This window comes from Barbus barbus (assembly GCF_936440315.1).
Source record: "Barbus barbus genome assembly, chromosome: 10".
NCBI lineage: Eukaryota > Metazoa > Chordata > Actinopteri > Cypriniformes > Cyprinidae > Barbus > Barbus barbus.
In genome coordinates, this window is record NC_136738.1 from 527,865 (window position 1) to 545,757 (window position 17,893).

Consider the following 17,893-nt stretch of genomic DNA (forward strand, 5'->3'; position numbering starts at 1 on the left):
CCTCCTTCCTCTAGTTTGTGTTCACACTGTGGTTTTGCTGCCGAACCACGGTACGTTTGCGTCATCAGTGGCAGCGGTTTACCCCTGTTACTAGTTAACTGTCATGAAACTGCACAGGGACACAACGTTTGGGGATTCAGATGCAGTGTTCATTGAAGAGGTAATCAACAAACGTAATCCAAAGGCAGGCAAAGGTCATACACAATAAACAATCCAAAACAACAACAGAGAAAGGGGCTGAGGCAAAAAGAGTAATCTGGAAAACAGGCAGACTACCAAGACCAGGAACCAAGACACAAGGACACCAGGCTTAGAATTGCAGTATATGACACATTCAAGATTTAGCAGTGGATGACTGCGTTAACCAGGCTTAGGGTTAGGGTTAAGCTAACAGGGTAAATGAGACACAGGTGAATGCAAGGATTATGGGAAATGAAGTGACTGTGATCGTGACATATCCCCACTCCTAAGGAGCGGCTTCCAGACATTCCTAACATGGTGAGGCAGATCAGGGGGAGGGATGGAGGGCCAGGTCCATGGAGTGGAAGAACTGGAGACATGGGTGGAGCAGGAGGTCAAGCTGGAGCCAAAGACCACCAGGGTGGAGGAAAAGCCCACTGGGGTGAAGCAGGTGGTGGAGCTGAAGAGCACCACAGCCGAGCAAATGTGTCCACCCAGGCAGAGCATACAGAACACAATGATTACAAAAATGGTCTCATTTTTAAAAATGTTTCTATTTAATGAAAAATTTGCCTTAATACGTTTTTTTTTTTTCCTTTCTGGGGCCTGAAATAGAGGAAATTCAGTCAATATTGATAATTAATATTTTGCTGAAAGTGTTTTTGTGCTGGCACCTTGGCTGATTTAGGCCTGTCATGGATAAATAAATATGACAATAAAACTGCCAGTAGGTGGCAGCAAGTCCCTGTTTTAATAAATGACTCCATTCGGAAGGGCCGGTCCCTATGCCCAAAGAGCTTCGAAGGGTTGAAGGGTGTAGGGGACCAAACAACTGTTTCTTGAAGTGCCCTTCTGCGTCATCCTCCCGTGCCCATGGAGGCGCCGTCATCATGGAAAGAATCAGAGCAAAGGATCACGGAAGTCCGAAGTGACCTTCAGTTGTACCCTTCGAAATCCTTCATTCTGAAAGTCCCTATTAAGTGGCCAGTTTTGAGCCCTTCGGTTTGGAACGACCCTTCAATACGGCAGCCATGATCGTTTTCACTCCAGCTATCCAGCTATCATTTACTAATCACATGTAAATGATTTATAACTTAATCTACAAAACAGATAAAAACATTAGCATCACTTATTAATAATTTATGAACACACAGTCATGTTTTGTAAAAGTTAATAATTAAGAAATCACTTATAGATGACTAACAACTGAACATTATTATAAAGTGTTGCCAAAAAAAGTGTCCCGCATTTTTCATGTCACTACCGAAACGGTGTGTTTTAGTCCATTATCTGAGACTGATTTTAACTAACCCCTACATTTATGGTCAGGAAATATTTGTGCTCTCTCAAAGCCACATGGAGAGCAGACAGGCCCATCATTTTGAGGTAAATATGTTAAAAATTCTGAAAAATGTGTGTGTAACTTTAAGAAGTCACCACCAAACACCTATTTTTCTGCAATTAAGCAAACTTTTTTAGGAGTTCTTCCATAACATTTAGTTTTTATATGCTACCACTGTTCAGAAGTGGGCTAGCTAGCCATGTGCTGATTAGCATCTTTGAGCTAGGTTGAAAAGTTTCTAAAATTGACACTACAGAAACATTTGGTGTCGTTTCGGTAGTGGCAAGGGAACACAATCCTCATATTTGGGGCAAATAAGCAATTTTAGTACAGTTATGCAAATCTTTTCTATTTTAGTATGCAAGTTAAAATTCTGTTACGTGATGTGGTCGCAACCAAAGCATTACTGTCACTACCGAAACATGGGATGTCCTGTCAAAAATAAAGTATACGGAATTATTAAGATGTTAAAATGTTTTTGGTTCAATGTATGTTCAAACGAATGAATCCTTAACTTTGTAATCAGTATGATCAACTTTTTGACTTTTACAAAGAAAAATTGCATTCAAGATACAAATTGTAATTAAAAATGTAACTGTTGATTTACATCCAGGAAAAAAAAAAAAATAGCAAAAAAAAAAATATATATATAATGTTTGTTCATTTACTGTATATGCACTCAATACTTGGTAGGGGCTCCTTTTGCTTTAATTACTGCCTCAGTTCGGCGTGGCATGGAGGTGATCAGTTTATGGCACTGCTCAGGTGTAATGGAAGCCCAGGTTGCTTTGATAGCGGCCTTCAGGTCATCTGCATTATTGGGTCTGGTGTCTCTCATCTTCCTCTTGACAATATCTATGGGGTTCAGGTCAGGCGAGTTTGCTGGCCGATCAAGCACAGTAACACCATGGTCATTGAACCAGCTTCAGGTAGCTTTGACAGTGTGGGCAGGTGCCGAGTCCTGCTGGAAAATGAAATCAGCATCTCCATAAAGCTTGTCAGCAGAAGGAAGCATGAAGTGCTCTAAAATCTCCTGGTAGATGGCTGCGTTGACTGTGGACTTCAGAAAACACAGTGGACCAACACCAGCAGATGTCATGGCAGCCCAAATCATCACTGACTGTGGAAACTTCACACTGGACTTCAAGCAACATGGATTCTGTGCCTCTCCACTCTTCCTCCAGACCTTGATTTCCAAATGAAATGCAAAATTTACTTTCATCTGAAAAGAGGACTTTGGAGCACTGAGCAACAGTCCAGTTCTTTTTCTCCACAGCCCAGGTAAGACGCTTCTGACGTTGTCTCTGGTTCAGAAGTGGCTTGGTAGCTCTTTTCCTGAAGACGTCTGAGCGTGGAGACTCTTGATGCACTGACTCCAGCTTCAGTCCACTCCTTCTGAAGCTCTCACAAGTGTTTGAATCAGCTTTGCTTGACAGTATTCTCAAGCTTGCGGTCATCCCTGTTGCTTGTGCACCTTTTCCTACCCAAATTCTTCCTTCCAGTCAACTTTGCATTTAATATGCTTTGATACAGCACTCTGTGAACAGCCACAGCTTTCAGTAATGACCCTCTGTGTCTTACCCTCTTTGTGGAGGGCGTCAATGTTCATCTTCTGGATCATTGCCAAGTCAGCAGTCTTCTCCATTATTGTGTTTCAAAGAACAAGAGATACCCGGAATTTATACTGTAGGGATGGCCATTAACTGAAACTCAAATGTAAATATTCTAATATTTTGATACACTGATTTTTGACTTTCATGAGCTGTAAGCTCTAATCATCAAAATTAAAACAAATAAACTTTTGAAATGTTTTACTTTACATGTAATGAATCTAAAATATATGAAAGTTTCACTTTTTGAAATAACTTACAAAAAATAAAAAAAAAGAACTTTCATGGCATTCTAATGTATTGAGATGCACCTGTATACAATTTGCATACCTACAAGAGATTTTTTCCCCAAGATGCTTCCATCTTTGGACCAATTCTGTAGAAAGTTATTTTAGTATAATAGCAGTGTGAGGACCAAACCATATCTCCAGGTGAAGATTTTTTGTAAATTTCTTATTGTAAATATCAAACCTTAATTTTTTATTAGTAATATGCATTGCTAAGGACTTAATTTGGACAACTTTAAAAAGGTGATTCTCTCAATATTTATTTTTTTGCACCCTCAGATTCCAGACTTTTTTTCTTCTTCAAATTTTACTACTTCCATTTCATTAACTTGAAATCTTTGACTTACCTACGCTCCCAAACTCAGTGAATGCATGGAGCATTTTATGAACTTTTTATAGCCCACAAAAAAATAAATAAAAGTTGACAATAGTAAACAAGACTATACAAAAAAAAAACATTACAAATTCACACAATACCATGCCATAGTTTCAGCATTTCATGTTTTAATTTTGCATGTTTAATTCTTCATTCCAGCTGCACTCCAAATCTACAATATTCTGAAAACGTGCACAAAAAGGTTTTAGGTTTTCCTTCCTCCAAGAAAACAAACAAAACAAAAAAATAATAAAATAGAAAACATAACTATTACTCAAGCAGAGTATAGAGGAAACTAGTGTTAATTCTAGAAAGTTCCTTCTAGTCATGTAATTGATCAGTAACTCAGTCGCATCATCATATAAATGTCAATTGGCAATCCTCCAGTCTGGGCTCCACACCACAGGGTTAAAAAAAATATTCTCTCTAAAAGAAATATTTTCAACTCATTATTATACCAGTAATGTCATTTATGCAGAAACTGCAGCATCTCCCATCCCTCCCTCAAACAAAATCACCAACTTCAGGATAAAGAAGAAAAAAAAAGACAAATATTGAGGAATGACAAATATTCAAACGTCAAAAAAAAAAAAAAAGAAAAAAAATCACCTGAAACACCTCAGATCTGATGCAGAAAAATGGAGCTTATTCTCTAAAGCTCATTTCTAGGATTTTAAAATCTGTAACTTCCTAGAGTTAAATTAAAATAAATAAATGTTTGATACAGGGAAAGCGGTCAATCTATTATTTGTAGTTCTCTTTTTTATTTTTTCTGTTTTTATAAGAAAAATCTGAGATAACAAAAACATTAATGCGTTTTCAGATTTTTCCACTTTCTCCGCTGTCACTTCCATACGGTTATGTTAACTGACAAAATATGCAAAGAAAAGAGACATTAAAAACTGTACGCAAAGGGATTTTAAAAACATTTTCATGAAATAAATAAATAAAATACTTGTGTATATCCATGAAGCATAGCTGGGGGTGGGTGAAAGGAAAAGTTAGGTTGAAAATACTTGGTTTCCTTTTGCACTTAGAGAGCATAAATGTGATGGAGGAGGAGTAAAGGGGCGGTGGGGTGGCGGAGAGCATCAGTTCGCGGCCATTCCTGTTGCCTCGGATGAGAGTCTGAAATCACAAGAGAAGATGGGTGTCTTTACACGTGTGCGCAAATGGTTTCAGGTCAGCTGAGATGAAAAAAAATAAATAAATAAATAAAATAAAAGCAAATGGAAATGTGGACTAGAAGCCTACAATGCAGCACAGAGCAGGTTGGTTACCGTGCGTTGATTAGGTACTCCGCCAGACTGATGCTGGCCGGTGAGCCGGTGATGGTGACCTGTCGGTCGGTCGAGCCCTCCACTGGATTGGCGATCTTGATCTGTGCACCTGACATCTGACGAATCTCGTTGATCTTGGCACCTTGGCGGCCGATGATGCAGCCAATCAACTGTCAGGAAAAAACAGAAACATTGTGAAGAATGATTACTACTTAAAATAACGTCACTATTTAAATATATTATAAAATGGCATTTATTCTGATTACACTGGACTTTCAGCAGGCATTACTTCAGTCTTCAGTGTCTAATATGCTGATTTGCTGTTCAAGACAATTATTATTATTAATGCTGCGAAAAGTGTGTCATCAACTTTTGTGGAAACTTTTTTTTTTTTTTTTTAAGGATTTGAATAGAAAGTACAGTGACTGGGAATGGACTTGATCGGTTCAAGGTTGCCAGGTTCATGCAGGTGTGTGATAGCAGTAAAATTTCAATTCATTTCAACATTAATTTTTAATATCACGGCAAAAACTAATACTAGCTGCAAGGGATTGAAGAAAAATGTTATAAATTTGTAAAAAGTAATTAAGACATATGAACACCATGATTATAATACTTTCCTACCCCTTTACAGTTAGCCCTAATATTGTGATCAGATTTTCCCCTCCGGAGAGAAAGGTGTAGGACAGTGGGCTTTATTTGTATCTTTTTATGAGAGCCGCACTGATAGGACAAAGTCAATATGAGAGCCACTTTTACTGCAAAGTATCAAGAGTTACATCGAGTCATAAACGGCATGTCTGCTTATCAATCTGTCATCCCTGAACATACAATATGCAATGCAATACAGGGGGGGGGGGGGGTCATTCCTTATTTACCAGTCAAATTTGTAACCGAGACGAGACGATTTTCCATAATGACAAAGCAGGATTACCTTAACGCTGGGAAGACCTTAAGTAATTTTATTTCTAAGTTAGCCCATCATGCATCTAACCATGCAAGAGCACTTCCGGCATAAGGAGCTGGAAAGATGGTCAAAGCTGGCAACTCTGCAGTGAGTCAGTGTCATGGACGTAAGGGCAGAGCAAGTTTAAATATATTTTCTAGTCTATATTTCCATCTTGTACTGCCACTGTTTATTATTTATTAACCTACTGTTAATTACTGCTATTTTTTTTAAATGTAAATGATTTGTAATAAAGACACTGACACCATGTGCTGTGCTGGAACAGCTAAGTCTGTCTACACTGGACACGACAAAGCAAATAACAAGCGACAAAAATCATTTGAACATTCTGTCTGTTAAAAACCGAACGAGGCATCAGTTTACTGACGGGATTGTGTTGCGCCACATCCAGTTTAAACAGAATCACTGATTATAATGGGTTTTATTGTCTTTTGTCGCGTCGTGCCACTCACGTCCAGTGTTAGTTTAATGAGTTATGTTATAGCCCTGCTTGTTTTTATGAAATGTCTGCATGATCATATATCATCGTATTAACTGCCATGCGAGCCACAAATTAAAGCTTGGTGAGCCGCGCAATAGCAACACTGGTGTAGGAAATGACAGGTCAGCAAACTCACATCATTTGGAATGGTCAGTTCATGAGAGCCTGTCTGTGCAGAAGCGTCCATACCAGCTGCAGAAGAGAGAAAACAATCAGCTCCATCAGCCACTGAAAAGACCAGATGCAGAGAAAGTGTCTGAGAGACGGGATTTACCAGTGAAGCCTTGGCTGCTGGGGGCCAAAGGGAACGGACTCTGCTGCATTGCCAACTGATGGAGTTTAGTGAGCTGCGGAGACAAAACAGCACGCCAAGATATTTAACAGTCAAACCACTGCCTTTGTAAACGCTAATGGGTTCAAACCCTTCTGTGTTGCAGAGAATTGAGGAAACACAAGAACTGTCTCTTACATCAGGCTGAGGAATGGCATGTTGTCCCTGCACCGCATATGCCTGCAAAACACGTTTGAGATAAAACACAGATCATTCTCTCACTCACACACACACACACACACACACAACAGCTGCAGGTGGCATTAACACACTCACCTGTCCTCCTGCAAAAATGACAGGCGATCCTGAGGGTTTGGGTCGGTAAGGGATGGTCACACCTTTGGGAGGCGACTGAAACAAGAACAGAGGGATGATGGGTCAAATAATTCTAACAATCTAATCAGATTTAGCTTCAATAAGCAACATTGTTTTTAGCGCTATGAACTAATTCAGCTCCTCATACTCAAGCGTCACAGGGGCATCAGTGCACTCTGTATCATTAAAGCACCGATACACTTCAAACAAAGTTCCTTTTCGTTCTTCGTTTGGGGGCAAAAAGAAGTTCAAAAAAGATTAAGCGAAGGTATATTTGCTTTGGTGAACATTCCAACACCCCTGCGCTGCTGGAGGCGGGTGTAGATTAATGTAAACATGTTGTGACGCTCGCGCGAATGCCCTAAACACTACAACAATACAATGATGCTGTAGCTAGGGCTTTTATTAAAATGGATACATTATTACACGTTATGTTTTGTGTTATCATAATTTGATAAAACATGTTTATTATTGTATGGCACTTTTGGCATTTCATTTATTGTATAACATTTAAATGAGCTTATTTAAAGAACAGCAGCAGCAGCAGTATGGTGTAACACTTATTTGAACACTTATTCCCCAGAGAGTTCATTTGGTGAGCGGTTTCGAACTGATTTTGTTCGAAATAACATCATATCAGTTCGTTCTTCGATTTCGTTTGAAGTATATCAGGGTTTGAAGAATATAATTGACAGTTTAACGCAGAATTTGTCAAAGTTTGGATGAATTAATCCAGTAGGTCATTCCACTTCAATCAAATCGCGATATGGACTAGTATCTGTAAATATTAAGCCGCAAAAGTCAATTTAAATATGAATACTGCATGTTCTGCGCGTCTCTGTATGAATGGAGCAGACACGCGCTTTTGCTTACTATATACACAGCGTCTGCCATCTCAATGAGGACATAAATAAACTAACAATATCTCCAAAACTAAACAGAGTCACTTCACAAGCATTTCACCATTTCATTTGAGTAAAACTAGCATCATATCATATACACACACAGAACTTTAAAGGTATTCACGCCAACCCGTCAAAATAAAAGCTTCGTTTAACTTAAAGACACTGTGCCAGAAATAGGCTATATTACTATTATTTATTAGAATGTACGAAATACTACTACTGTTATATATAAAAAATAAAAAAACTATTTAACAAAACATTTTAATAGTAAATCCCCTTTATTTGCCAAAAAAATTAAATGTTTAATTTTCATTAATTAAAATATAAAAACAAAACAAATCCCGCACACTATGGAAAAGGTATCAAAATATTTAACAACAACAACAACGTTTTATGCCTTCATCTGATAACCAGTAAAATTTAAATACACAACAGAATTTCTGAGGGGGAAAAAACATTTCATAAGGCTACTGTAAGAATAAATAAAAATTGTATGCATTCAAATAATTAGACATGCTAAAACACAGAATTTGGTAACAAAACATAAGGTGAGAAAAAAATAAAACATTTCATACGGCCCTAAACATGTCATTTGTTACACTTAATAAATTAATGTTAAAGTTTCATGATTAATTAATTAGACACGCTTTTTGATTAATACAATTTAATATTTACCATTAAAAAGGAGTTAAAACGAAAAAAAAAATGAATTTAGAAAAAAAATAGAACTTGGGGAAAAAATAAAACTGATTTCATAGGGCCCTAGAAAACCATGGATTTGGCAACAATGAGCAAATAACACATTTTTGCAAATAATGTAAATCTGAATCTAACAAATTAACAAAAAAAGGGCATCGTTAAGGATTGGATGTTGAGATGTGGGCGTGGCAGTCAAACATGTATGCAGGCGAGCATGGACTTGCAGTGCACTAAATGATTGATTTAACATTACGTGTTCAAGAAAAAAGCACAAAAAAAGCCAATTTTAAGGACTCATAGGAAGTTTTGGGTATACTACTCATCATTGGACAGCAGAAAGAGTCAAAGCAGCCAGAGTCAAGGGTGAGGTGGTGTAGTTTTACCTCCAGCATGACCACACAGATCTGTTTGACACACTCTATGATGGACAGCGGGGTCCCAGCGATAGTAATGGCTCTCTCAGTAGAGTTAGGCAGCATGTCTCCAGCCACCTGTACCTGAGCTCCTGTTGACTACAGACAGAAACAGAGCTTAACAGTCATCTTCACCAACCAATAAAGCCCTTCATCAAGCTGAACAGAGTGATCTGACTCACCTCCCTGATCTCTTTGATCTTGCAGCCGCCCTTGCCGATGAGCGAGCCGCACTGGCTGGCCGGCACCACGATCCGCAGCGTGACCGGGGGCTTGGAGGTGGCCGTGCTGTTGGACATGGAGCTGCTGATGTCCTGGTGCACATCAACATTCACACATTACCACACTGACACCACAGCTGCTCACTCTCTTTTAGAAATCAAATGCAATTCTTTAAAATAACTTAAGAAATTAACATTAGATATAAACCACACAATATCACATACAGCCAAACTAAACATTATGCAGACACCAGATATAATTTGTGTTTTTTTTTTTTTTAACTAGTGGGTGCAGGACACTATATTTCATTTATGTAAGTGAGGATAGCAAAATAAAGCAAACTAACATATTATACCCAAACATTCATACAGTGGACTACCAGTAAAACTGATAAAAATGTTGGGACCAACAATTATCCAGACACTTTGACCCGAGCATGGTTTGTAATGAACATTAGAGGAGTAAACAGAGTTCCCAAGTTAGTGAAAGTCGTTCGTACCTCTTCTAGTTTCTCAATGATCATGGAGAAGGCTTTGAAGATGGCGGTGGTGGGGCCTGCGAGGGTGATGATGCGTTCGGGGCAGTTCCCTTCGGAAATGTTGATCCGAGCGCCACTCTGCACAGAGAACAACAGGCTCCTTTAGAGAGGCTCGAAAGACAATCACTAACACACATGAAGAAAAACATCACAACCACAGCTAGAGACACACTGCAGACCTCACCTCCTCTCGCATCTTCTTCACAGATTCACCTTTCTGCAAGATACCAAGACACACGTTTATAAGTAAATGCATATAACACAGTATGGGTGCATTCATACAGAAACTCAGTTATACCAGTATTAGATCTGGTTGGCCACTAGGTGGTGCTATGGGTAATTTTCACTGTGCCACTACAATAATGTAAGGCTGTAATGTAAGGTTGATTCTAAATTTCCAACTGTATTGTTTTTAAATGAAAACATTAAAATAAAACTAAAAAATAAAGAACAGTTAATGATCAATTTACACAAAAGATCAATTCAACTAAATATGAAGGGCACGCGTGCAGACGGGTGTCAGCGTAGAGTGCCAGCGTGGATGGATTGTTTTTAATGCCGTGCCATCTTCTGCCATTTTTCATGAAAACTATATCTGAATAATAATAAAAAAAAAAAAGTTAAAAGGTCAGGCAGTGCATTCCAGGAGCAGTGTGTCTGTAGCAGTACAGCACTCGTTTCCACTGCATGCGCTGAATTAAAGTGATAGCTCGTTGTTCTTTATGAACCACAGGATTGCTTTTACGATCTGCTTTTGAAGAAATATCATAGTATCGTGCTACAGCGCACATTCTATCAGTTAGAGTTAGAATATACTGTACAGCGACATTCACATCAGCGTTAACTCAGCGGTAGAGTTACTCACGGAACACTGCACTTACTCACAATCACAAAAGTGCATTATTTGCATGCGTTTTAAAGCCTTGCCAGTTAAGCTTTTCATTCACGCTTTTCACTTTCTCTGAGCCCGTACACCTGAAGCCTGTCTAAGAGCACCTGATTACTCGTTATCTTTTGAGCTAATACTGTCAAAACACACAAGGTTTACATACAGACTCAGTTGATTATGTCTAAAATGAAAGTAAACAGTTGAGAGAGAAACGGATATTATATGTATATTACATGCGTGCAGCTCTTAAAGGGACAGAACTAAACATGCAGCCGACTGTCATTAAAGGGATAGTTCACACAAAAATTTTACTCACTCACGTAGTCCCAAACCTGTATTCATTTCTTTCTAGCGCTGAACACAAAAGATGATATTTTGAAGAAGGTGGAAAACCAAACAGTTGCTGGTCCACATTGACTTTGATAGTAGGAAAAAAATACTATGGAAGTAAGTAACTGTGGACCAGCAACTGTTTGGTTTTCCACCTTCTTCAAAATAGCACATATGTTCAGGAGAAGAAAGTAAGCCATTCAGGTTTAAAAGTCATTTAAAATTAGTAATTTTGAGTGAGTAAATGGTGTAAAAATAAAACATGACAGAATCGACAGACAGATGGCAATTTTTATTCTTTACTGTTAAAACAACAAAACAGAGAAAAAAAACAACAACTGGCTACTCGACTGAAAAAATACAGTTGCTTTAATAGGAATCAATCTTTATAGTGTTTTATTTGTATATCTGTTCATTCGATTTCTTGAATGCTGCTGCTAAATATGCCTATTGTACCAGAAAATAAAGCACTGTTTGTTTTACTTGTATATTGTGTATATTTGTTCTTATTTTGAATAACAAATATAAAATAATGACAAAAAATGATCTTCGCCCACTTTGGCCTAAATATCCACCATTCTTTTTTATATTTTGTTATCTTGTAAGGCTTTATAAAAGGGAAATTAGTTTGCTGCACTGCTCAGTCAAAATAGTAAAACAAACATGACAAAGAATTGTAATATTTCTAAAAAAATCGTGACATGATATTTTTGCCATATCACCCACCCCTATAGACAAGTAAAAGATAGTCAAAGTTATTTTGGTTTTCTTTTTGCATAAAAAGTATTCCAGTAGCTTCATAAAATTAAGGTTAAACGACTGATATCACACGGACTATTTTATCGATTACTACCTTTCTAGGCCCTGAATGTGGTAGTTGCATGGCTGTCTATGGAGGGTCAGAAAGCTCTCGGATTTCATCAAAAACATCTTCATTTGTGTTCTGAAGATGAACAAAGGTCTTACGGGTTTGGAACGAATTGAGAGCGAGTAATTAACAGAATTTTCATTTTTGGGTCACCTTATCCTTCAAGTGCTTAAGGACAGTAAGAAAATCCTGTGTTACGGAGCAGCACTGTGTCAAACCCACCTTTCCGATGATGCTGCCCACCTCTTTGCCATGCATGAGCAGCCTGATGGTGAGGGTGACGTTCAGTCCTCCTTCAATCACACCAGAGTCCATGATGATCAATGAGTCGAGCTCGGGGTCTTTGGTCACGGATGATCAACCTGTCAACAGCACACACACACACACACACACACACACACACACACACACACACACACACACACACACACGGTCACTGAACAACACTACAGCAGTCAAACATCCACACCGCCCTTCATAGCTCGAGTTAATCTGAATAAACTCTGAGTGTAAACATGCCATTCATTCAGATCACAGTTTCACCAGCAGTAATAACTACTATAAATATTCATCTTACCCAGCAGTAATATATTTACTATAAATATTAATTTTACCCAGCAGGCCACTCGTGTAAATATGAGGCTAATTCCTGTTTTAAATCAGCGGATTGTAGATATAACATCTGCTGGTGAAGCTGCTTTAGCTCGTGTTTACTAGCTGCGTAACACAGCGTCGTAGCGGCGGACTGCGCTTTAACCGAAACAACCCGGGTTGGGCTGTGTTCACGGCGTTTGTTTGACGGTTTAATCGACGCACTGCCGTGTTTAACGATGAAATATCCACTAACATCGCAGGAGAAGCGCGGAGACCGATTAGCATGAACGCTAGCGCTAGCCCGCGGCCTGCAGGGCCCTCGCGCTCCTGAGCTCGTGAGCCGCGGTAAAGCCTCACCTGACGCGCGCTGCGGGAGGGGAGAGGGTCCGAGGGTCCGGAGGGTGAGAGGGGGAGGTCCGGGAGGGAGTTTTGAGAGGATTCGGGGAAGAGGGAAGACACGGCTGCGTGATCGAGCTCCACTCTTACAAAGACAACAAGATGTGTCCCGATCACCTCTCACCCACGACCTTTCTGACGTCACCGCGCACTGGCCCCGCCCCGCCCCGCCCCGCGCCGCGCGCTGCAGGAGGATTGGCTGGGAGCCGCTGAACTGAGATCATCACAGTACAGGTACAATAATAAAAGACATTCACTCATAGCATAAACGACCATATTTCTGAAAAGGAAACCGGGAACATTTCCTAGTTCATTGGTCAAAACATCATTGAAATCTAATTCGTATTATCTATATATTAGAAGATTTCTAACAACTGGTTTTAAAACAATTAATCAAAAGTCACACTATGAAAAACAATAAACCAGATCTGTTAATAGATACTGTAAATAATAATACTGTTCTAAGAGAATCACGACATTACATAATATAGCATATAATAAATTAAACTATATAAATAAATAAATCAACCAACTGTATTTAACTAACATGTTTAACGTTTTATAATCGAATTTAATATTTTTATTTTCACAAACTTTTTAAACTGTTATTTTATGTTTGTGCTTATGAAAATGGATCTTTACTATCCCCAATTAGGTTTATTATTTTGCATCTTAGGCGCATTTTGAGCACAAAGTATGTGCTTTCAGCATATTAATTATTGAAAGTGTTATTGTATAGTTTATTGATTTTTGATTTATTTATATTGGGGTGTATTTTCTCCCATGTGGTATGATGTGTGTGTGGGAATTACAACATAAACAGTTATAATGTGATTACCTTGTAACCGATAATAGTCTATTAATAACTGATCAGAATCAGAATCAGAAAGAGCTTTATTGCCAAGAGTGTTTGCACACACAAGGAATTTGTCTTGGTGTTATGAGCTTCCTGTACAGAAATACAAACATAGTGCAGACAACATATAATTAAACATATAAACATGATAAAGAACACTAATAATGAAGAGAATAGACAATAATTAAGAATAACAATAGTAATAAAAATAAAAATATACAGAAAAGAGACTTGACCATAGACAGAACTGTGAATGTGCATGTGTCCTATGTACAGATGAAGGTTTGATGGGTTATTTACAGATGTACAGTACCGGGGTGTGTTATGTGTTGTTCAGGTGGGATACGGCCTGGGGGAAAAAACTGTTCTTGTGTCTGGCTGTTCTGGTGCTCAGTGATCTGTAGCGCCGGCCAGAGGGCAACAGTACAAAGAGAGAGTGAGCTGGGTGTGAGGGGTCCAGAGTGACTTTCTTAGCCCTTTTCCTCACTCTGGAGGTGTAAAGTTCTTGGAGGCTGGGCAGAGGAGCACCGATAATCCTCTCAGCAGTCCTAACTGTCCGTTGTAGTCTTCTGATGTCTGTTTTGGTAGCTGAACCAAACCAAACAGTTATAGAAGAACATAGGACAGACTCGATGATTGCAGAGTAGAACTGTTTCAGCAGCTTCTGAGGCAGGTTGAACTTCCTTAGCTGGCGGAGGAAATACAGCCTCTGCTGGGCCTTTTTCACAATAGAGTCAATGTGATTGTCCCACTTCAGGTCCTGAGAGATGGTGGTGCCCAGGAATCTGAATGACTCTACTGAAGTCACAGTGCTGTTCATGATGGTGAGTGGGGGGAGAGCAGGGGGGTTTCTCCTGAAGTCCACTATCATCTCCACAGTTTTGAGCGTGTTCAGCTCCAGGTTGTTAAGACTGCACCAGACAGCCAGCTCAACTTCCTGTCTGTAAGCAGACTCGTCACCGTCCTTGATGAGGCCTATGACTGTGGTGTCGTCCGCAAACTTCAGGAGCTTGACAGAGGGGTCCTTTGATGTGCAGTCATTCGTGTAGAGGGAGAAGAGCAGTGGGGAGAGAACGCAACCCTGAGGGGCGCCAGTGCTGATGGTGAGAGTCCTGGATGTGAGTTTGCCCAGCCTCACTAGCTGCTGCCTGTCTGTCAGGAAGCTGGTGATCCACTGACAGATGGAGGAGGGCACAGAGAGCTGTCTCAGTTTGTCTGAGAGAAGGTCAGGTATGATGGTATTGAAGGCCGAGCTGAAGTCCATAAATAAGATCCTTGCATAATTCCCAGGTTTGTCGAGGTGTTGCAGGATGTAATGCAGTCCCATATTGACAGCGTCATCCACAGACCGTCATCTTGTACATGGTGATGTTCCTCAGACCAGTCCATACTGACGCAGGATTGTTTTTTGCTGAGAGATATTTTTTCAGCTTCTCAGAGTAGTTCTATTTAGCCACTCTGATCTCCTTTGTTAGTCTGTTCCTGGCCTGGTTATACAAGTTTTTATCCCCACTTCTTTAAGCGTCCTCTTTGGCCTGACGAAGCTGTTTGAGTTTCCCAGTAAACCACGGTTTATCATTATTGAATGATAAGAATGTCCTGGTGGGGATGCATATATCCTCACAGAAACTGATATATGATGTTACAGTCTCTGTGAGTTCATCCAGACCGGTGGCAGCGGCTTCAAAAACACTCCAATCAGTGAGGTCAAAACAAGCTTTTAAATCTTGCTCTGCTTCATTAGTCCATCTCTTAACAGTTCTTAATACAGGTTTAGAAGATTTAAGTTTTTGCCTATAGGTCGGTATGAGATGAACCAAACAGTGATCAGAGAGCCCCAGAGCTGCCCGTGGGACAGAGTGATATGCATCTTTAATTATTATGTAACAATGGTCCAATATATTACTGTCTCTGGTGGGACATGTAACGTGCTGTCTGTATTTTGGCAGTTCACGGGAGAGATTTGCTTTATTAAAATCTCCAAGAATGATTAAAAGAGAGTCCGAGTACCTTTGCTCTGTTTCAGATATTTGTTCGGCCAGCTGTTGTATTGCGGCGCTCACGCACGCGTCCGGAGGCACGTACACATTCACGAGAATGAAGGAGGAAAACTCCCGGGGTGAATAGAACGGCTTACAGTTTATGGCCTCCAAATTAGGAGAACACATCTTCTTCAGAGTTGTTACATCTGAACACCAACCTTCATTTATGTAGAAACATAGTCCACCACCTCTCGTTTTCCCCGTTAGCTCCGTGATGCGATCTGATCTGAACAGCTGGTAGCCCGGCAAATGAAGCACGTTATCCGGGATGGTTTCACTCAGCCAGGTTTCAGTGAAGCACAATGCAGCAGAGTTTGAAAAGTCCTTATTTGTGCGGGTGAGGAGAAGTAGTTCATCCATTTTGTTAGGAAGGGATCAGAGATTCGCTAGATGAATGCTTGAGAGCGCGGTTCGGAAGCCACGTTCGTGGAGCTTAACCCTTTTCTGTCTGAGCGCACGTTTGAGTGAAATTAGACAAACTTGGGGGGGCGCATGTCCTAAAAGGTTGAAAACCCCTGGACTAGAGCAGCGGTTTTCAACTCCAGTCCTCACGCCCCCTGCTCTGCACATTTTGCATGTCTCTGTTGTTTAACATACCTGATTCCGATCATCAGCTCATTAGAAGAGAATTCCATGAATGAACTGTGTTCTCATTAACATGCTCCCTACACAGTGTTCATTGTTCCCTACTCCCTAAGCATGAGAAATCCGTTGACGTTTACGTCACTTCGGAACTGATTTATTCACTGATTTATTCACAGATTTGCACACACAGACAAAACTTACTAGTGAAGTGTGACAAAATATACCTTTGTAAACAAATAGAATTTAAATTCACATCTTGCACACTTCAATGCCCTTTGAATGGAACATATACGCTCGCTTCGAATTGGAATCATGGCGGGATATCCTGTGAAGTCCACTTCGCAGGGCACTTACGGTCGAATAGAACAAAGGTCTGAAGTGAAGAGAGAAACATACAAAATGTGCAGAGCGGGGGGGGGCACGAGGACTTGAGTTGAAAACCGCTGGACTAGAGCAGTGGTCTCAAACTCAATTCCTGGAGGGCCACAGAGTTTAGCTCCAACTCACACCTGCTTGGAGGTTTCTAGTAATCTTGAAGAGCTTGATTATCTGGATCAGGTGGGTTTGATTAGGGTTGGAGCTAAACTCTGCAGAGCTGTGGCCCTCCAGGAATTGAGTTTGAGACCAATGGACTAGACCAGGGGTAGGCGACGTCAGTCCTGGAGTGCCGCTGTCCTGTAGAGTTTAACTCCAATCCTAATCAAACACACCTGATCCAGCTAATCAAGCTCTTCAGAATTACTAGGGCTACAAGCAGGTGAGTTTTTTTCAGGGTTGGAGCTAAACTCTGTAGGACATCGGCACCCCAGGACCGACGTTGCCTACCCTTGGACTAGACAAAGCATTTGCTTTCAGGGGATTGATCATTTCAGATTTATTTGCAGATGGGTCATTCCTGGGATTTGGTAATATTTCAAGTTTCTAAATATTTTTAGTGTCTAAAGAGGTGGTTCACAAAATTGGATTGTTAGAAGCTTTTCACAATACTTTGGTTTGCCCATTTTAATGAATAAAAATAATTATTGCATTTTAATATATATTTTTTTAGCATAAAATAATAATCTGTCTTCAAGCATTTTGTCACTTCACCAAGTTTGTACTTAGAAACTATGCACATTGTGTTAATAATTTTCTATGATTTTTGGCAATAATGTAAGCATTTATTTGTGTTCCTTTCTTGTGAAATATATTTTTTTCTAAAAAAAACGTGCAAGGTCTGTGTAGTTGTCTATTTTTGCTATGTCCAAAGAAGAACACAGATAACCACGTGGCCATGGTGGAGTGTCTTGATGGGGATAATCAAGACTGATTATTGGATATCAGTTTAAAAAACAAATAAATAAACCTTTACTATCAAGTAAATTACATTTACTCTGGGTCAAACCCT

The 17,893-nt window shown here is 39.7% G+C and overlaps 1 protein-coding gene across 1 annotated transcript; it reads right to left on the minus strand.

Moving 5' to 3' along the window:
* Positions 1-3,903: 3,903 nt before the first annotated feature.
* pcbp2 (poly(rC) binding protein 2) lies at positions 3,904-13,239 on the minus strand. Its single transcript, XM_079427481.1, has 12 exons — positions 12,985-13,239; positions 12,256-12,395; positions 10,131-10,163; positions 9,908-10,024; positions 9,369-9,500; positions 9,157-9,285; positions 7,131-7,205; positions 6,993-7,034; positions 6,798-6,870; positions 6,660-6,715; positions 5,076-5,245; positions 3,904-4,923 (listed from the first exon to the last, which is right to left on the minus strand). The coding sequence occupies exons 2-12, from the start codon at positions 12,346-12,348 to the stop codon at positions 4,887-4,889; spliced, it is 957 nt and encodes a 318-aa protein (XP_079283607.1). The 5' UTR covers positions 12,349-12,395; positions 12,985-13,239; the 3' UTR covers positions 3,904-4,886.
* Positions 13,240-17,893: the final 4,654 nt, after the last annotated feature.

Excerpts from the sequence above, each read along its gene's own strand:
- pcbp2 (XM_079427481.1), bottom strand. The coding sequence starts at position 12,348 with ATGGACTCTGGTGTGATTGAAGGAGGACTGAACGTCACCCTCACCATC. Across the intron at positions 10,025-10,130 it reads TGAAGAAGATGCGAGAGGAG|AGTGGCGCTCGGATCAACAT; the intron begins GTGAGGTCTGCA and ends TTCTCTGTGCAG. Across the intron at positions 7,206-9,156 it reads TCTGTGTGGTCATGCTGGAG|TCGCCTCCCAAAGGTGTGAC; the intron begins GTAAAACTACAC and ends TTCTTGTTTCAG.